Source organism: Myiozetetes cayanensis, unplaced genomic scaffold (assembly GCF_022539395.1).
Source record: "Myiozetetes cayanensis isolate MyiCay16 unplaced genomic scaffold, myiCay2020 scf1, whole genome shotgun sequence".
In the NCBI taxonomy this organism is placed as follows: domain Eukaryota; kingdom Metazoa; phylum Chordata; class Aves; order Passeriformes; family Tyrannidae; genus Myiozetetes; species Myiozetetes cayanensis.
The window spans coordinates 141,287,457-141,309,106 of record NW_026086604.1 but is presented as its reverse complement, the minus strand read 5'-3'; the positions used below and the strand labels follow the sequence as shown (position 1 = coordinate 141,309,106).

The 21,650-nt window shown below is 37.5% G+C and overlaps 1 protein-coding gene across 5 annotated transcripts in view; it reads left to right on the top strand.

The window, feature by feature from the left end:
* Window positions 1–21,650, top strand: part of ZMYND11 (zinc finger MYND-type containing 11) — a 106,014-nt gene that overhangs the window by 33,903 nt on the left and 50,461 nt on the right. For all 5 annotated transcript variants that reach the window (XM_050310563.1, XM_050310596.1, XM_050310589.1 and 2 more), the window contains exon 2: window positions 10,924–11,058. In XM_050310563.1, coding sequence (XP_050166520.1) covers window positions 10,943–11,058 — 116 coding nt within the window. In that variant the 5' untranslated portion in view covers window positions 10,924–10,942. The remainder of the gene's footprint in view (window positions 1–10,923; window positions 11,059–21,650) is intronic.

Here is a 21,650-nt window from a genome sequence, read left to right as displayed (position 1 = left end):
TCGTGATTTTACTCAGCTGTTTTCCACTTCGGGCTTTGTTTAGTTACGAATGCAGTTGTTTTTCGCTGTACACTGGTTTTCATGGAAATGGCTGTTCTCACATGTACAAATTGTCCTCTAGGCAAGCTTTGTCCTTGTCCAGACATGAACATTTTGGGAGAAGAGATGAGGGCAATATGAAGTAAGAAAGTGCAAACATAGTAAATTACCTGCTTTTGAGGTATAAAAAAATATTTGAAATGTCAATAGGAAAAAAGGAATCAAAATGGACCTTAGAAAGGGGTAGGGATTAAGGCTTCACTAAGGAATGATGATAGACTTGGTTTGGGGCAGGATGAGAGGAGAGCTTTATAGGAAAGCATGTAATTAGTGAGTTTGGGTACGGCCTGTAAAGGAGAGAGCATATGCTCCAAATGCACTTCACAATGTACTTTTAAGCCAGATACCTGTGCCCAACCTAGGAAATATGTCTCCAAAAAACATAGAGAAGAAAACCAAGCGAGGTGGGGACTAGGGGAAGGGCTTCCAGTTCCATGATATATTATTCTTTCTCTTGCTCTTGTCTTGATGAACTGTCCCACAGCTGGGGGAGTATTGCATGAGACTTTCAGGTCCATTATTTCTGATTTTCGCCTTGAATTTCAGAAGAAGAATCTAAAGCTCAGATGTTACAATTTGATCTTCTCTCTGCCTTAAAGTTTCTTTTGATTAATGCTGTAGAAGTCTGTAAGCTTTGGCAGTGTTTATCTTTGGCTCATATTACCTGCATTACATATCAATGTGCTTTAACTCTGTAAGTTCTGAGCACATTTCTGAAGGTTTCCAAGGGTAAGCTCAGGCATACTGGCCTTGAAGGAGCTTCAGTTTGGAAACCTTAGTTGGTTCAGAATAGTACTTGTTTTCTTTATATAGTATCAGCTTTCCCCGAGATGGCAAGAGAAAGTCTCCTCTGAGCTAACGTTGCTTGTGGCCTGACTGCTGGATAAAAGTCGTCATGCCTGCAAAACACCCTTACTATGAAATAATTCAGTAGCTGAGCAGTTATAGAAGTTGTGCTTTTATTTACACAGAGGGAGAGGCCAAAAAGAAGAGCTTTGAAAGAAACAAGTTCAGGCAGAATTCGTTTTTGTTAAGGAGCAACAAAAATTGATTCAGCTGCCTTTTGTCAATAAAAATGCAGCTTGGTAGAGGAATAGTTATTACGAACATCTGAGGTTTAGGTCCTGTTGCTTGCACCAGAATCACAATTTGTACTTTAAAGATAGTGTCAGTTGTGTGTAGTCCAGAAAAAGAGAAGGAAAAACCCAGCAATCTGAAATCTCACATCACATTGCAAAAAAGTCAACATCAGCTCCTTATCTTACCATACATCTTATATAATCTGCAATGAATTTACCTTTTTTTCATTATTTAGTGCTTTTCCATACTTTCTGAATTCTTTGACCTGGAAAACATCTCTCTTTTCCTCATTGTTTAGTGAGAAACTGACCTTATGCAGAATAACATTCCCTGCTAATACACCTTGAAAAATCATTTATTTATTTATGTAATCATACCTTATTTATTATACTTTACTTACTGACAGAGAAATTTATTACATCAGTTCAATTGAGGCTTACAGAACAAGCAAGCTCCTTAGCTTTCAGAGCAGAAAGGAAGATGATGATCAAAAGCTTGCTTTCGGAGAAGGAGCTACTCTTCTCATTTACATTTCTTAGTATTTTCTAGGATGTCTTCCACCTCTCACTTTTTATTAGAGAGAGTTTCAGAATCAAAGTGGCACTTATTTATCATCCAAACCTAAATTCCAGCCCTCACCGCCAGCCTTCTTTGGCCATGATTTTTCCCCTTTTATGACCAAGTGAGCACTGGAGCCTGTCAGGATGCGTAGCTGCATTAATCATCTCTGCTCACTACAGCCAAGAGAGTGGACAGGAAGCATCTATTTACTAAGAGCTTGTCTACGTGGGGAAATAGCCCAGACTGCTCATTAGGAGTTAACTCTTTCCAGGGACTCTCCTCGAGCATTTTTCAGTGGTTTAGCTTTGGGCTGCTTTGGAAAATACGGAATTTGGTGTTGGGTGTAGTTAAACCACTGAAAGCCTGTACTGGCGTGCAGCGTGGGCTCAGAACATGATCCTGTCTCCACGTGTCATTTAATCTTCTGTAACTGACCCTCTTCATGCTCTTAGTCTGTGGCAAATGGAAGGTAAAACGTGTTAGTTCAAGCCTCTTACATCAATGCTCGTGTGTGTAACTTGTGTGTCCGTGTGCCTGTGCACTCGTACAGGGGAGCCCAGAGCATTGCTCATGGCAATTTGGGTGCAAGTGTTATTTTTTATAACTCCCCAAATAAGCAAATCTGATGAGAACTCATTATTTTTCATGATGGGGACAAGAACTGTGTAGGATGATCTTTTATACTCTGTATGAGCTGTCTATTATTTAATGATGTTGAAGTTAGTTGATGTTGGACTGTCTTTTTCATAGACATTTTCTTTAACCAAAGATGAGTAGTCTTTGGAGATGAACAGCTTAAAGGCTGTTTAATGCTGGTCTAGTATATCATCATCCTAAAAATAAGGGCCTTTGTTACTATGGGAGTTAAAGTTTATCTTCATGAGAAACTTGCATCACTTTACAAAACTCCTGTTTTTAAAGCAATTTATACTACTGCAATCTCCATGGTAGAAATTATTTAGTGTAACTTAATTTCATTAACTAAGCCTTAACCAAACCACACTAAATTGTTTTTTTAATTTAAATTATGTTCATTTAGAAGTTTGATAAATGCATTAACACTGTATGGATTTTCAGTGGTCATAGAATAGAATGCAATAGAGTGGAAAAGAAAAAAGGGCAGGGAAGGAAAAGGAAAAGGAAAAGGAAAAAGGGAAGGAGAAAGGGAAAATGAAAAAGGGAAGGGGAAAGGGAAAAGGAAAAGGAAAAAGGGAAGGGGAAAGGGAAAAGGAAAGGGGAAAGGGAAAAGGAAAAAGGAAAGGAAAAGGAAAAGAAAAAGGAAAGGAAAAAAAAGAAGAAAAGAAAATTTCAGTTCTAAGGGGCCTACAGTAATCATCTAGTCCAACTACATGACCACTTCAGGGCTGACCAAAAGTTAAAACATGTTATTAAGGGCAAATGCCAAATGCCTCTTAAATGCTGATAAGCTCAGGGCATTGACCACCTCTCTAGGAAGGCTGTTCCAGTGTTTAACCACCCTGTTGGTAAATTTATACTCCTAATGTCCAGTCTAACCCTCCCCAGCACTGCTTTGAAACTTGTGTGGTTTTTGATGTTCTTTTTTAACTGTTAGTTTTGTTACTAGCTATAAAAAATACTCTCTATGTGTTTATTACCTGTTAAAAGTTGAAATATTAAGGAAAATACTGCTTATTTTAAAAGATCAATGTAATAATAATAATGGCCAGTCTTCGCGAGCGAAGATCCGGGGAAGGTCTTTCCACCTTCCAGCCTGTGCATTGGATTTTTTAGGTGAGACACAGTGTGCGTGGAACTGAGCCCACCCTTTAATCCTAAGGTTCATCTGCCGGGGCCAAGCGAGCTTGGACGGTAGCAGCGAGGTCCTCAGGATGTAGATGGATTGCCTTTTTACAGGGTTAACGAGCTCCATCAGCCCGGGGAGTATCCCTGACCGGGAAAAAAGATCAATGTAGAACCTTGTATTAAGACAGATCCTTAGCAGAAAATATATTATGTGCTTCAGCTTACCTAGGCACTATATGTGGAGTAAAACATGATGACCATTACAAAAAAAGGTCAACTGGAAGAAGCTGGTGTGGCTACATTGCTAGTAACAGATTTGGCTCTTTGCTTTCAGCCCTTTCAACTGTATTACTTTTTTGGCAGCTGTGTTCTCTTTTCCAAACTTACATTACTAGATAAAGTTTTATTCAGTGATTTCTGCCAGAGAGGAACAAAGGATAGTTTCCTTCCAATATTCAGGACATTTGCTGTTGTCTGTGAAATTCCAGACTGGGCTTGGCTGGAGGGGCAGCAGAATGCAGGATTACATTTTAGCCCTGTACATATATTCGTATTTGTTAGCAAACTACCCACTTTGTTTGACAACCTTTGTTTGGGATATATGGCTCTTACTCTGCCTTTCTCAGCAGTGGGTGTTGGTGCTCATATCAGGTTTTGCTAAAGTCTCTTTACACTTACACTTTTCAGAAATTCTCTTTTGGGATGGCACCTCAACGTTTGTGTCAAGTTCTCTCTAATGGGGTTAGTTAATTAAGCAAGAAAGCCCAGGTTTGGTTTCAAAAGAAAAATATAAAGAGTTCTACCATTTATATCCTGATGGTTCAGAATGTCTGAGCTTAAAAATTCAAGTGCCGTATGCCTGTGCCCCAGTGAAGGACACTTACTTAATCGTTCTGAATTGAATACAATATGAATGAAGTAAATGCAATATCAGGGATTAAAATAGAGTTTACACGTATGTGTAGTAAAAGTATTCTTGAGGCCTTTAATTCTGTTCTGTCCTTGGCTCAGATTTCTGCAGTGGCTCACTGCCATCTTGAAATGGCACAAGGTAGCAGCAAAAGCTTTCTTGTATTCTGTGTACAGGAGTTGGAAAAAAATTAAATTGCAGAGAGAAAGAAGCAAAACACTGCAGTTTTGTGTTCATGCAGTCATATTTTCTGTCTGTACTGCACTTCATGGGGCTGTGGGGCCATGCAAAACCTCACTCAAGAAGTTGCATGACACCAAATCTTGCAGTTGGGAAAAGCAAAAGGTGGGGCTGCACAGAACAGCAGGGGTATTGCAATTGCACATGGGAAGTATTTAGAATAATTATGTTAATAAACTTCTCGTTTGAATAGACTGTGTAGACCTTAATCTAACAGTGAAATGAAAAGATTTTCATTAGGAATGACACGCATTCAACATACAACAATCTTCTCTAGTTTAATAACTTCCAAAATGACGGCATTACAGCCTGAAGTAATCTCCTAATACAAAAAAGCACACTGAAGAATTCAGTAACTTTTATTATTTTATAGTCTCATTTTCTGAGTTTAGTTTAATTAACAGAGAATTTTTACCTATTTCAGCCACAACCCTTTGTTACATCTTTCAGCTTCACTAACATCATTCAACACCTCCCTAAGTTTTTCATTGTGAGGATGTAGAAGTCAGTCAGCAGCTGAAAGTTTACTCTGAAACCCTGAAAAGTCAGCAGAAAGGCATTTGTTGATTTTAGTGGATTGGGATTAAGTCCAGAGTAAATATCTAATGTTACCAAAACACTTGCTTATTCTTAAACATCTGAAAATGACTTTATATGCAAAATTTTTATTTCCAATAACCTTCACTCGCAAAAGAGTCTCCTACTACCAGGTGCCCAGCTGATCCTTGGTTATGCTTGTAATCTTGCATGCTCATGAAGACAAGTGGTTGGTAAACAAAATATGGGATTGATTACTCCTGCCAAAAGCTTTGTTCTCACCCTAGCAGCTATTCCCCCCACTTTTCAATCACCCGATATGGAAGGCAGACCTGAAGTTAAACCTCCTCTTGTTTTCCCACCGTGTATGACTTGTGCTGCTGTTCAATCAAGACATTTTCACGTGCACCTTTCTTATGTAAAAATAGAATAATTATTACTTTTACTCACAGTTATTGTAGGAGGGGGAGACTAAGGAGTTTATGCTCTCACTAAACTGGTGATGGAAGATATGTTTTAACAGCAGTTTAAATGGTAAACTAAATCGTAAACTTACAGAAGTTCATAGTACAACAAAGACTTGTATAAAGTCCAGGGACCCAAACTCTGCATCAGCTTGCAAATTTGTAATCTGGATTTTAATAGGAGGCTCCTATTTAATACAGGAACAAAGCAAAACATTTGGAACTTGTTGTGCTGCTGATATATACAGTTTTATGCTGACTATAAAAAGTTACATTTTAAGAAATACTAGAACCCATAATATAGTGTACATATGAATATGAAGCTAATTTCGTGTTTAAGTTTCCTAACCACCCAAACTCTGCCAGTCTCACAGCATGAAAGCCACAAAAACTAGGACTGAGCCTAGCTTCTTCCTCCTGTTGAGCCTGAAAGCTTTTCGCTGTGTAGTGTGGAAGAAATAATAGCAAGCCCCAGGGATGCAGGGCTGAAGGGCAGAAAGTAGCAGCTGAGCAGTGGCAAGGATCAACTTCTTAAACCTTCTTTCCATTGCAATTAACTGCATACCGAATCTCAGCCAAATGGTGGCTAATAGCAGGGATGAAGTTTAACCTGTTTGACTTTGCACTGGAAGGGACGAGCGCCACAGGTAGCCTCACTTACAGTGAAGTACGAACAGAAGATTTAACAAGCTACTACTTGTCAGCTCTTAATTAGCAGCTCCTATCAGAACAGTAGCACCCAACTGCAGCACCGTCTGCTTCAGTGCAAAGTCCAATTCATTAGTTAAGTTTTCAGAATCATCGTATCTTGCTTGGACGATGGTATTTAACAGCTGAAACATGGCAAGATTTGACTACCTTTCAGTTTTTTCTGTACTTAGGGAAAGTTTCTAGCTAAACTTAGTGCCTGATAGTATCTGCTAAATTGGATGCAAGCAGCAGGTCAGGAGGTTCCTTGAGCTAAATCCCTTGAATGCTGCAAGGTGATTTTTGTTTATTTTGACTTGCGGTGTGGATTTCCATATCCACGGCTATTGCAGGAGACAGCTGTACAGCATTTGATTCAGCCAAGTGTGTGCTAATGACCGGTAGCCTTGTTGTTTGTTTGCCACTGCTGTGACATTGCCGCCCCTTGGCAATGCACGATTTGCTGGGGGCTTGGAGAAGTTAAGCCATGCTGTGTGTATTCACAAGATAGAGCACAGGTTGTTGAGCTGCCTGTGAGAAGTGTTACCCACATTGAGCTTTTGAGGAAAGTTGTGCAGGGTAAGGCGGTATGCTTTTCGAAATGTGCTTAGGACATTAAAGAAGGATTCAAAATATAAGGTACAGTAAAACCGTGCTGAGGTTGAACTGAGGAACAGTTAGAGAGTTGAAAACTGAGAGAAGATAAATTGTTTGCTTTGGATTGACTGAGGATGTGATGGAAGTGTATGAGCTGGCACATCAGCCACACAAAACTCTCTCTGTTAGGAGAATATTTCTTATATTCTGCAGGTCCCGTGGATGCCTACAAAACCTAACACACATCCTACTGATACAACTTGCTAGATTTTCAGCCATCTATGCTTTGTCAACCTTTCTCCAAGAAGGTATATCCTACCATAAACGTGCAAGCAGAATCTGACAGAAATGGCATGAAGCAAATAATTTTGTATGGACGGGGGATACCATAGCTAAATGAGCATGATGCTCAGCAAATCACACATGGGAAATTAATGTTTACTTCAGCTTTTAGTTTTTATTTCCAGGATTTTGAAATGAATGCTAGAACAAAAGAGGAGGACGAGAAACATCTTCAAGCTTTTATATGCAAATGTACATCTCAGTATTATGGTTTTAAGTAGTCTCTGGACTCTTTAAACTCTCAAGTTCAAACTTCTTTAGAACACTGCATGGATGAATCAGCCTCTTTGGATATTTAACCTCTGAGCCATAGATTCTTACATATACTCACATGCATTGCATGTTTATGCTTATGTGAACCCACACATAAGCAAATAATCAGAAATGATAAATATAGACTCAAGAATCTAAAGTGTGTCCTGTTAAACTCTAAACTGTTATTTGGATGAATAGGTTTTGCGTGTGGAAGCACTGGGAACATTTTCTGTTACTTGGAAGTAGCACCCCAAAGCATTGTATGAACTATTAACAGTCTGATACAAGTTATTTTTAAGATTTTGTAATAGATTTTGTAGTAATTCAGAAGTCTGCTTAAAGTTTTTTCATGAGTGCAGGGAGAAGACTATTGTGGTTAGTCTTACCATGGAGGAAGAGTGACTGCAATGAACAGCAAGAAATATGCCACAATCTTTTAATCTTTTTCTGTAATGCAAAAACACTATATTTTTTCTATACCATGCAATTAAAAGATTAAAATAACACTAAAGTAGTCTGGGCTTTTGGAAAAAAACATTTTTGTATTTTTGGCAGTATGGTGTGTAAGAACTTCTATTTCAGTAGTGGAGTGTCAACTCTTGAATTTAGCAAAAGTGCCCTTAAATAGTAAACCAGAGTTATGAAAATAAAAATTATATTCTTTGAAAGTGGAACACCTGCTAAAATGATTGTATCTTACAAAGGAAAAGAAAAAAGAAAGAACAGAACAGATGTGGTTGCTGTGTCCCGTGTGTCAGACTCCTTACCGCTATTATTTCCAGACAAACGAAGGAGAAGAGCATGTGCAGCAGGGAGCCAGCCAGGAGGGAACCATTTGGGGGACCACCCACACCAGTTGTGTTTTGGGGTAACTCCTGGTCCAGTGGCGTGACCTCCCTGCAGTGCTCAGAGCCTGAGAGGTGCATGTGGGTACTGAGGGTTGGAGCAGGCCATGGCACAGGGCATGGCATGTGTGTGCTTCGGGCCAACAAAGCACTTTAGAGTTGGGACAGGGGGCTGCTTGGGGAATTTGTTCCAAAAGCACATTCCAAAGGAAACAGGGAGCCCGTAGGGCCTTCGCAGGGAGAGGCCTCCCTGTGACCACCGGCAGCCATCTGAGGTGCCACTGTGCAGCCACAGGGCTTCAGGAACTCATGATTACAGGACTCCTTACTCTCCCTTTCCCTGCCTCGGACACGGCCTTCTCCCACCCTGGATGCACAAGGGGGGAATCCCCTGTCTCCAAAGGTGCAGCCTTTCCTTGGCTGCACAGTGGGGTGATGGGGCCGTGCAGAGGTGGCAGGTGGGACCCTGCCCTGTGCCGAGGCTCCGGGGCTCAGGCGTTGCGGGGGTGTGAGAGAGAAGCCCCTCGTGCCCTTTGCCAGGCGCGCCGAGCGCGGAGCTCTCGCGGGCTGCCATATGCCGGGCTGCCAAAAATAACGGCTATTTTTAAAGGAGTTGGGATAACACGACCTGCTTCGCTTATTGCAGAATAAACTGAGAACTGGCCTGTTGTTTCACGCTGATATCAGGGTCAAGAAGGGCGAGTGTTTCCTCCTCAGTCCTCGTATGTGGATGTGATGCTGTGCAGGAGATCCCGTGTCCAGCTTGTTGGCTGCCGTATCGTCTGACAGCTTTTATAGCAGAGAGTTTGTAGAGAGCTGGGATAAAAAGAATGATCCCACTTTCAGTCAGTTCTGTGTTAGGAAAGAAGTTTTATGCTAAGATAATAGGGCTGTAAAGATTGTCCGTTTACATGTATTTTTGTATTTTACAGGTCTATTTCCCTTAAAAATTAAATTCTACAAATAATTATATGTTTCTCTTACAAACTAGGAGTAGTTTTTTTACTTGTAAAAGTTTGTGTTCTGTGAAATGAAGGCAGAGGATCTCACAGGGATGGAGTGTCTGCTCCCACTATTCCCAATAGAGACTTTCTTTCTCTGAATCATTCTCAGGCGATGCTATCTACTGCTGTCACTCTTAGCTGTATGTCTGTCACATTTCCTCTTATCCTTCCCTCAAAAGTGTATACTTGGCCTTTTTTTTTTTTTTCCTGGGAGATCCAGCCAGTTGTCCTTGCTTTAAGTCTCAGCAGAAAGAGATTTCTAAAGCAGAAGTGTGGGATCGATGTGTTACCAGCCCACATCTTCTTGTGTGCTGCTCTGCTCTGCCCTTCCCTGCTATCTCCTGCAGCCAGAGGTGCCTCATGGACCTGAACATTTACATACCACTTCACACCATCTTTTTTTTTTTCCTTATTTTTTTTCTTTAAATGGACTACGTAACATGAAGTATAATGCTGTTAAATAATTTCTTATCCTTAATAATTGAATGTTGCCATTCATTTCATTACACCTGTAGAGTGAGTGAGCTTTACTGAGCTAATATCAGATCTAAAACTTGACAACCCTCTTTGACAAGTGCCTGTAGGTCCCATTGACTTGGAAGTTACATTTCTACAACTGATGGAATACTCAAATCTGTTTCATTTTTCTGAATTTGAGAGCAGGGACACTTTTAATACTTAAATTCCCATCTTTAACATTGCACAGATGGTGAAATGTTTTTGCATTTTTCATATTATTTTAGGTTACTGAAGTTAATATTCTGCTAGCTACAAATATCCGTGTGCATACCACAGAGTTCATTCCGAGGACAGAGCTCTAAAATAAATTATAGACCTTGGTAGCACTCGTAAATCAGTCATTTTTTTTCATTGAGAAAGTGGTGGCACTGGAAGAAAGTTATTTAGTGATCAAAATGCATCGTTAAGCTTTTAAAAAGGGATTCAGTGCCTGTAGTAGAGCTGTAGGCGATTTATGGCTTATCTGTACTCATTGCCTCGAGCTTTTGGAAAATTTGTAAACAAAGCCAGATGCTCATTATGTTCCTGTTCAGGGTTGGTTAGATGGGTAAATGCCATCAGAAGCACTTTGGTCCTGTTGGGTTTTAGCATGTTACAGAAAATGGAATTGTTCCAAAATATTTTTTTAAATGTTTGTCATCCATGAAAATATACTTCTAGTTTCTGCTCATAGAATGGATTTTTTTAAATAGCTGTAAATTATACAAATATGAAAGTAATACCGTGAGAACTGCGTTGTGTGCTAAGCTGTGGGTCCAGCTTTTTCTCTTTGTCAGAGTTCATACTTACACTATGTGATGTAGTCAAGCACCGGTCACCCTTTTTAAGGGTTTTTTTACTGCTCTTTAAACACAGGGAAACATGCTCTTATATACAAATTTGAATTGCTATATGACAATATATTTTTCCTTGTAATCATATTTATTGCAATATAATCATCATGTAATCTATTTCATAACTCGTGATTAACTTTTTGTTGTTTTGTTGTTGTTTTTTTTTTATTTATTTATTGGCTGCAGCTGACCAAGTAAACAGGTCATGGCACGCTTAACGAAGAGACGACAGGCAGACACAAAGGCTATCCAGCATCTTTGGGCAGCTATAGAAATTATCCGGAACCAGAAGCAAATTGCTAACATTGACCGTATTACAAAGTAAGTGACCTGTTCCACAAAAAAGTCTTGATGAGGGGGAAGGCTGATGCTGTAAAAAGCCCTTAGAAACAGAAATACTAAACATAGTGAAAGACTGTGAAACAGTGATGTGTACTTCTGTGTTACTAATTATTTAATTATTAAAAAACCAGACTTACTGAACTGAGCACCTGAAGATCCTAAAGTAAGGTTTAATACATTGAATTGAGATCTTACCCTATATTTGTTTTGCATAAGCATCTTTAAGAAATATGTAACATTTATGGTGCTTTAACTGCATTTAGAATTTCAGAGTTGTAATCACTTGATAGCTTGGTTAAAAATACCAGAACTGGATATAACAGTTAAGGACAGAAGGGCAATAAAATCTGTAAATAATCTATTTCTTTAGGAAAGTGTGATAGGCCAGTGGAGAGCTCTTTTCTAGAAGGTGAAGAAAAACCTGAAGTGTCAGGTTGCTCAAGTAAATAAGCCGTATTTGCCGAGATGTACATAAGCTGCTATTAAAGAAGACATGGCAAAATTACCAACTGTGATTAATACTATTAAAATATTCCTCAAGGTGTATTAGGTGCTGTATACACAAAGAAATACATATTCTTTGTTCTGTGGAGTTTCCAGTGTGTAAAAAGGTCTACAATATAACTTGTAGCAACCACTCTAATAAAAACTGAGGGAGGTTTTGTGCCTCTCTCTGCTTTGTCTGCATTTCCAGGCCAACATGTACGTCACATTTGTCAAAGTAATCAATGTGAATAATTTAAAAGAGCAAAAGTAACCAGTTGGCAACTCTTCAGTTGCCAGAACCAATGTGAACTGATAATGAGGCCAGAGACCACTAAAGGGGTGAGTTATAAACAATGCAGGTGACTAACAAAGTGAAAATCATTGTAACAGGGTCCATGACAGGGTCCACTGACAGAGTTTGGAAGCTCTGGGATGGAAGTGACAGGCAAACCTGGCTTCATAAATAGAAGAAGCGTAACAGTTCAGGTTCTCCAAACATAGTGAACAATGAACAGGAGAAAGGAAAAAGGTGATGTTCCAAATGAATTATTGTGTGCCTGGCTTCTACAACAAGAAAAATGCACCATTAAACTGAAAAGCACCTTCCCATGGACAAGGAGTTCCAAGAGGGCTTGAGAAGGAGATTGCATTTTAGGGAATTTCATTTTTGAAGTTGTACTGCAGTTTCATAATGCGTTAAATCATACATATATTTTCATCACATCTCCAAGGAGACAAGTGGGTAAACTAATGCTATACACTTTCCATTTTAACATTTCAAATTACTTGCTCCAGGCTATATATTAGCTGAGTTTGTTAGCTGTTTGTGCTCTTTTTAGATGTAATAAAGGGAGACAGGCATGTCTAGCTGGGAATTCATCCCACTCTTATGAGAGATACCTAGTTTAAGATAGTGCGAATAACATTTAGCTGGGTAAAGTTGGGTCAGACAAATCATTACAAACAAGGTTGAGAAAACAAGTAATTAGATACTAGAAAAAGAAGTACTGCTCTTGGTAACTGATGGGTAGTTTGATTTTTTAGTCTCGATCCAGATTGTATGACTCATTTCAGGAGAAAAATAATTGACTAAACAGAAATGCAAGCAACCTTAGTATGTCAGCAGTGAAGAGCAATCTAAAAAGTGCTTGGACATTGTAAATGCTCCACATGCACATCAGTGACAACAGTGATGAACACAGATCTAGTTTTTATTGTATGATATTTTAAGGAAATAATTTTTGACAAGGAAAAGATAAAGACCTTTGAGTTTCTGTACAGTACTATTCATTGATGAGAAACATAGATGACGTAGTAAATGAGTGTGCATAAGATGTAATATTCAGAATAAAGTTCTGAAATTAACTGGACATCAGAATATCTCTTCTGATGAAAACTGAGCAGCTGATGTATTCTTCCAGGCTCAAAAATTATTTGGTCAGGTCAACTGCAAATCCTTGAAAGATCAATCATTGTCTGGGCACATAGGCAGAAATAATGAATAATAAGAAAGTTCAAAACCAAGCAGTGGTCAAAATTATGAGCATATGGACATAGTTGGAGCTAAATGGAAGATTCTAATACTTGGATTAGTAACATTTTTTAGAAGTGTTAATACCATTTGAGATTGAATGAAAGAGTGGCTTTTCATATTACAAGTAATTGCAAGTAATAATTACAATACATTTATGGAAGCAAGTCATCTTCCTGAGGAAGGATAAAGAAAAGCAGCAAGATAACTTTTTTTAAATAAATTCATGTTTAAGGTAAACAACAGTCTTCCTACTGTGTTATGTAGTGGATGACAAATGGGTACTTTCAGAGAACATCTCACATTGAAAAGATGATTCATTATTTGATTTTGATTGGATTTTCTTTTTGTGTAGTTTGAGCATTTGTTTGTTGACGGAGACAACAAACATGTCCTGTATATTTTGTGACCTGTTAGTCCAAACACCTTCAAAGGAGAATTGCTCTGAAGAATTGCTGCTTTCTTCATCAGATGGTTTGCTCTGTTTAAGCAAATCTATTTGTTGGCCTTTCTCCTAATATGGAGTTCAGCATAGTTGACTCCCTCTTCTTAATATGTTCCTGTTTATTTCATTTACTTCTTGTTTCTCTTAGTCTTCTGGTGCCTAGTAGAAGACATTAATGTCAAGGAACATTTACTTTTTATGACCAGGGAGGAAATGTTGGTGATATAAAAAGAGGAGTCACTGTTTATAGACTACAAACTGTTTCAGCTCAATATGTAAATTTTTAAAAAGGCACATTTATATAACACATTAAAATATGGAAATTCAGAAAATGTAACCTGTATACTTTAAGTACAATTGTTAGAAAATATCTAGAGTAAAGAAAGACTTCCAAAAGATGCTGGCAATGGAAAGTATGCAAGAAAAATCCACAGAACTAGGCATGCATTTTCTGTAGAGAACATAAGAGTAGGAGGATAGTGTAGGAGGAGCCAAGAGCACTAGAAGGTACTTCTAATATTATAAGGAAAAACCTATAAGGAAAGAGGCCCTTTAATTAAAAGTAGACTAAATTAAGTATGCTTTGCTTTTTAAATTATTGAGGGGCAAAGGCAAGAACAGAAAAATGCATAATTAAAAGTGATTGATAACTGTCATATCAGGGGAAGAGTCACTTGGAAAATTTGAATACATAAGTTAGAGCCTTTAATAAATTAGTTATTAAGCTTACTGAACTGTTGGCAATTTTTTTGGAAAAGTCATTGCATGTAGAGAAGTATTAAGAAACACAAAAAAGGTGTCTATGTGTTAAAGGATTAAAAATATGTGGGTGTGAAAATGGCAAGAATATGACACTATTAATTGGACTATTATATAAATACTTAAATAAAAGCATTGGTAGGGAAGAGACCACACTGCAGAAGTTCAATGTCTCAAAAAAAAAAAAAAAAAAAATCAACAAAATCATTGTATTGAAGGGATTCTGCATTTTTAGTGTTTCTCTGTAGGGGTACATTGCTCTTTCTGAGGGTTGGAGAGAAGCATTCATCAGTAGCTTGAAGACAAAATGAAGGACTGAAAACCAGTAATAATGAGAAGAAAGAGTGTAGTGAATTTAAAGGACTTAGTACTGAAAGTGCAAACTACCTTTGGAAGAGAACTTAAAATATATATTTAAGTTCCTATCTTTGTACATAAGCTTCAGTATATTCAATGCATTCTTATTTAATGTTAAAGCTCATTTGAAGGCAGTGTTAGAATTTCTGTAAAGGTGTAGAAAATAAATATTTTCACCTGACATATTGTCATAGAGTCATCTCAAGTCAATTACAGTAGCTTAAAATTTGACTACAAAAAAACCCTAATATTTCTAAACTATGACATTTCTTAATAATAAGATTATATTTCAAAGAGGTATTTATCAAGAAATATTACTTCTTTTTCTGTCCAGACTTGATATTGGGATAATTTGTCCTCAGTATATCAATTATTTAGATGAGTATTATTGGTCTTAGTTATGCTGTGGGCACTAGTGACGAAATGGCTTCCCATATCCTGTGAATTCTCTGTCAAAAGCATGACTTGACAAATTGTTCATCCCTAAAAGTGTGTTAAAATTTATAAATATGCTTTGACTTTCTGTTTTTTCCTCATTATATTCCATCTGTTTTGGATTTGGGGTACTGTCAAAAATTGATTCTATGGAATAAAATGCTTTAAAATACACTGGAAAAAAGGCATACATATTTAAATGAGTAGGATAAATTATTGACGTTCAGTTGCATAGCAGATTGGGAAGTATTTCTGTACAGATACATTTTTAAAGTTCTCTTTGTTTGGCTATTCCAATCTTCCAGTTTCTTTTGTAGTGTTTTCTTTATAATTCCCTTACAGGTAATTGGACTCTTAAGATTTAATTAACTATTAATTAAATATTTACCCCTTTTCTCTCAAGGTATTGGGTTTCCTCAGTGGCAATACATGAACATTTCATAACCTTTATGATTAGTTCATAGTTCATTATCTATTAAGTCAATGTTATTAAAATACCCAGTTGGCAAATATGGTATTCTAGAACTATTATGGACCACTTTCAAGATTTTTTCATTGTAAATAGATAATTATTCTGGTTTCTGAGCTATTCCATGAAGATTAACGTGAAGAACCAAAACGTAATTCTTTTCTTCTGTATTTCCTTCCTCATGACTTCTTCTCTCTCCCTTTGGTGTGTTTCATGATTAATTTAGCTGATTAGCTTCTCTCTCTGTCTCTTATAAAGGCTGTGTCTAAACTGTCTTTGTGTACTGTGACAGGGAATGCCCTGGCACCCTCTGGAGAAGATACGCTGGGACTACACCGCACTGCCTTTGGCTCACAGTGTGTTTCTCTGGCCCTGACATGTTGTTTGTTTGTTTTATATGTGTGTGTGGTTCCTTAGTTCTCAGGGCCAAAAATAATACAGCCCACAGCATTGCTATTCTTGAAACCTTGAGATAGAGACATGATAGTTTGCCGTTGGGCATGATGTGAAGGCATCTGAGGACACATAGCGTGCTGGAACACTGTTGGAGTGCCCTTGGCAGCAGGAGCCAGCCTTGGCGTGGTTTACATATGTGTTCTCTGGAAGCTAACCCCTTGGCCATGCTTTGCCTCTTTCCCAGGAGGAAGAAGTTGGCTTTCTCCAGAACGGAGCCTGAGAATGAGTTAGTTTAGGACTGAAACCAAGGGTGGCCATAATATACAGGGTAGAGGTATCACAACTTTGGAGGGGGGTGATGCTGATGGATAGACCATTAGCTAGGATAAAACTGGTAATGCTGTAATTGGCTGCTTTGTGTTGTTTTCAAATAAAGCAATACTGAAACTATCTGTTTCATCAATCAGAAAGCTTTTACCACATTGAAGTTTTACCACATTGGTGATACAAGAAAATATTTTCATTAATAGATACAAAGACTCTCATCCTTTTTAATTGTCATGCAGATAGGATGTTCCAGTATCAGGTCCCTAAATGGTCATAGACATTTTCCCCATATTTGTTCCATGCACTGATTTTTGCTATATTGTAATTTAATGTAGGTGCAGGTAAGTCAGAACATCTAACAGAAATGAGCAGATCCCAAGCCACTACAGGGTAGACTCTGTCAGTCCCTTGTTAACTCTGTGCAGACTGACATTAATCAGCATTGATGGGATAGCATGCCAGAAGAGAATTACTCAGTATGAAAGATTACTGTGAAATGATGAGATTTTCTGGTCCCACAGTTGAGAAGGACTCGCCTGCAGTTGTAGATTGAGTATGCAACGCTCTCAGTTTGACATTTAGGCCTAGGAGGGGGGTTTCTCCTCCAAATAGCACCCTGAAATTTCTCTAGTCAATGTCTCAGACTAGTTGAAGTTCATGTATCTGTTTTTGTTCCTTAATTCTTTTGCTGTTCTCTTTCTAGGCTCTCTACTTTAACAGAAAACAATTTCTAGAATTACTGATTAAAGCAAAGTTGAGAATGAGCAATTTATTCTCAGGTAGAGAATAATGACAAGAGAGTATAAATAAGAAAATGAGCAATTTGAACTGGTGGGGAATAATCATGTAGGTCTATAAATAAGAATATGTGATACAGTGGAAAGAAAAAAGGTTGAAATAAGTTTCTTACAATATTGTTTATTTGAAGCTTGGAAACTTGTTAGAAAAAAAATTGGTACTATTTGATGAAAATTTAAATCTTCCTAGTATTTTGCATGTTGCAACTAAATAGTCTCACATAAACAAAAATAGTAAGCCATAGGAAAGATTAGAAGAGCAGATGACACTGGATTTATAACTAGATAATCCTGTTGTTTAACTTCACAAGAACAGAAGGAACTATTGTAGCACCTGATATTTCTTTGACCAAAATAAAAGCTCAGAAATTTTTTGGCTTTGTTGGTTTCTTATCCTTTGTCAAGCCATTCCCCTAAAATATCTATCTTTTTGTTGTCGGAGAGCGGGTCTATCTGGAAGCAACTGCTTGAAATAGAACATTCCCCTGTTATGCAGGAAAACGCAGCGATTGCTTGAGTTCACTTTTAACCAGTGTTATTGTGTCCTTTTCCACATCTGTGCATCATTCTCATGTATGTTTAAATGTGAGTATGTGAAGCAAACTGTGTTAGTGGAACCCTGGTCAGTTGTGTTGTGGGGAACAGGTCAGTATTGGAGGAGGTGCTCAGGAAGTTCACAATTTCCTTTTTATTTGGGAAAGGTTGAGAAAGAACAGTACAGTGAAGTTTTATTCCATGCCATGCAGTGTAATAGCAGTTCCTATTTATGCAAGGGTAAGCAGAAGTGTGAAGCACAAGGTGATACAATAAAAGGCAAGATACTACTTCCTCAGCAGTCCATAAAGCTGCTTCCAGGGGCAGCCTGTCTACTGAGTGTTCACAAGAAAACAAGCACAGAACATATCACAAGATGGTGACAGGGTAGAAATTCCTTAGTTTTCAATACCTGCTTGTGTATTTTCTGTTATAGTCAGGGATAAGGTACTTTTTGCTGTCTGACTGTACTAAGTCAATCACCTTTTTAATTTCTTTTACTTTCCTTCTCTTTTTCCCATGATAAACTTAGTTGCTTCTTTTAGCTGCAAACCAATGTGGGTTTTTTTCTGTTTTCAGAACACTATTTTTATGTTAAACCAAGAGTATTAACTGAGTCTAGAGTCTTAAATCTTGTAAATCCTTAGTCATAGATCATTCTGAGGAAAAAGTCTTCTGTGCTTTTTCAGCAATTTTTTGATCAATTTGGCTAAAAACCATTATATTGATAAAACACAAAGCAGTCTAAAAATGATGATTTGACTCCCTAATAATGGAATTTTTAGTAAAAGTACTACTTTGTTCATATATAAAAGTTGCATTATGTGTGCATAACTAGCAGTTACAAGCATGGCAATCAATACATTGCACAGAAATATGCTGGACACCAGAACGCTTGACTTGTTTGATACATTAATTTTTTATGCTGATGGCCTCACAGTGAGGTTAAACAATGGATTCAGGTTTAAATTCTTTTATAGCTTTGAAGGCTCAGTAAGGTGCTATAAAGTAAGAAAAAGAACACTGAGAACTGCATATGTGAGGGAAAATACAGGAATTCTAACCCTTTTTTGCATCAAAACTGATACAAAATTTTGTTTGCGAATTTGTACCTGTGTTACCTGTAGGTAGATACATTTGTCATGCAGCTTTTATTTACTTGTTTATAGGCTGTTGAATCTCAATTTTGTTTATGAGTTCATAATGACTTTCTGGTTTGGATATTAGTTAATTTTAATATTACTGGTATATGATCCATTTTAAGAACTTCTTTTAGACATTTTTGACTAAGGAGAGTGGAAACAGGGATTACAAGAAAAAAATGCAATTTTTTTCCTGGAAAAAATCTATAAAGAGCCTAGCTTCATTCTCTCTGAATAGTAGAAGAATTAAAATTTCTAAATTAGTAGATCTGGTTTTAGTGTTATCTTGAGTTTATAGTGTATATTAATAGTTAGTTACTCTTTTTCCCATTGAGCTCTTTTGTTGATATAAATTATTTCCTCGATTTGTGTAACAATCCTATTTAATTGCATTAATTAAACTGATTAAAGGAATACATAAAAAGAAGTCCACATGTATTAAACGGTGCTGTTTGTAATCCCTTAGGGATAATTGTTCCTTCAGCTTGGTATTGAGACACTGTCCCACCGTGTGATAAAGACTGTTGCTACCTGAATTGCTGGGTCTGCTTTTCAGTGCTGGCTGCCATGAGACTATTTCAGTGCCTGGTGTAGAAAACTCTTCAGTGTGTGACTGTCAGAGGTTCCTCCAACCTTGCTGTAGCTGGCTGGGCAACTGTTATGAGTGTAAGAGTTTAGCTAAAAGGCTATTTTGTTGAGGACTAGAGCTTGAGGTGAGCTGGAGCTTTTTGTGGTTTTGCTTTGATCAGAAATATTATTGCATGCACATCTAGTTCCTACATTCTGTTCTGCGAGAAAGTAAGTAGATAGATGCTCAAATGTTCTAACAAATTTTGCTTGATCAGTTTTCCTTATCTAATAACTCCTCTCTTGAGAATGCTCCTAAGTGGTGTTGCTAGTATAGCAGTTTTCTTTTTCTATCTCAAAGGTCAATGTTCTTCATTGATTCAGTAGGTGAAGTCATCTCTGGGCTGAGCCTGAGTATGTCTGGTAAATAAAATGATTCACACTAAGAGCACAAACACGTTGTTATTAACAACAGCCATACTCCTTGTTAGATGTTTGCTGATGAGAGTACACTCATTTAAACTCTCCTTATTTTGTGTTACTGTTAAAACTGTAACATTTAATGTTTCATATAATCTATGCAAACTATGAGCTCCAGGAGAACTATTGAGAAGGAAAGGGGTGGAAGTGTAACTGACTTGAAAAATCACTGTCCCCATTTTCATTTTCATGTGCTCCATACTTCTATTAAGATCTGTATTGAAGTTGTGTAAGTTTACTCAGAAAAATATGTAACAGGCTAACTTTATTTCTAATTACTAAAAGTAAACCAATTTTCATGTCACAACCAGTATGGTTTTTCTACTTGAATCATACCAGCTTTATAATATTTGAAAGTAAACCTTCTAGCTTATGTTTGGTTTCTTTGCTGTAAATAAATGTTATTTTCTGTTAGAAGTAAAAGGTAAAAATGGATGGGACATGGCCATTTAAACAGCTTGTTATCTGGTCTGAAGTGCTCATCAAGGCTTTCTCTGTAATCAGTGGAGAGAGAATGATCTCCAAAGCACTACTCATACCATCTATTTTAGGCTGTGGTTTCATATTCCCATTCATATAAACAATATCATCACCAAAAGCAGCAGCCCTGCCCTGATGGCTTTTCCAGCCGTTGTGCTGTTCCCTAGATGGTAATAAGGTGAACATTTGTGTGACAGTGTGATGATTTTGAAACTCAGCTAGACTAAAATTAATCTAACAAAAAAACCAAACCCCCCCCCCACAAAAAAAAAAAAAAAATTAAAAAACCAAAAACAAACAAATGAAAAACCAAACAACAACAACAACAAAAACAGAAAGAAAAAGATTTTGACCCAGGTAAGAGTTGAAATCAAATCAGATGGAAAACTCAAAAAAAATGAATCATGAAAGCCCTTGAATGTTTATTTTTTAAACATGTTTTGGACTGAGATGCTCGGTATGAGCTGACTAAATATTTCATTTGTAAGGTATTATCTAGGATGTTACATTCTGAGTCATGTAATACTTGTTTGGATGTACTTCAGCCCATCCAAAGAAAAGAGGTGGATGGAGCAGTGGCCTTGCATATACAGGAGCAGTTGTACCTATGCATGCAGTGCTCCTGAACAGTTAGTGCTCCTGTTTGCTGGTCGTGCTCAGTGCACACACCTGGACATTACCAACAGCACCATGTACAAGTTTTCAGGTTGGAAAAATGAGAGTAGAGTCCTTTTTATTTAAGTTCCTCCTTCAGAAGGTGGTAGTAGTTCTGAAAGCGAGATTTTTGTGGGTAAGGATTGAATAGCTTGATACCTTAGTTACTTACTTTTCCTGGTCATAACAGTGGTTTACACAATCTAAAGTGTGTAGTGAAGTGTATGAGTGACAATTTAAATTACTGAATCAGGGAATTACCTGAGTTAACATTACTGTGCTTTCTACAGAAATGACCCAGGTGATTAACAATATAGGAAACTGTGGTGCCTGGGGTGTCTAAAACATGCACAAACAAGATTACTCCTTAGCTGTCTTTTAACAGCAGCAGCACAAACATCAGGCAGATCTTTCATTGAACTGCTGGATTGCACTGTTTCACTGTCAGGTTTATGCATTCTTTTTGTTTTATAAAAACACTGCACAAAATTAGACTTCATGGAAATGCTGTATTTCTAGACTACAAAGGAGAGATAAAAAAAATTTTAAAGACATTTCCTGCTTTGATAGTGTATGTGTCTTCAAAATGAATGTTGCAGATACTGATGTCAGAGGGAAAAGTAAATTCATCATTTCTCTGTAATTTCTGGAGTTTTAGACTGCATAAATTTTGGACTGTAGATCATATGAGAAGCGTTTTGTTGCAGAGGCA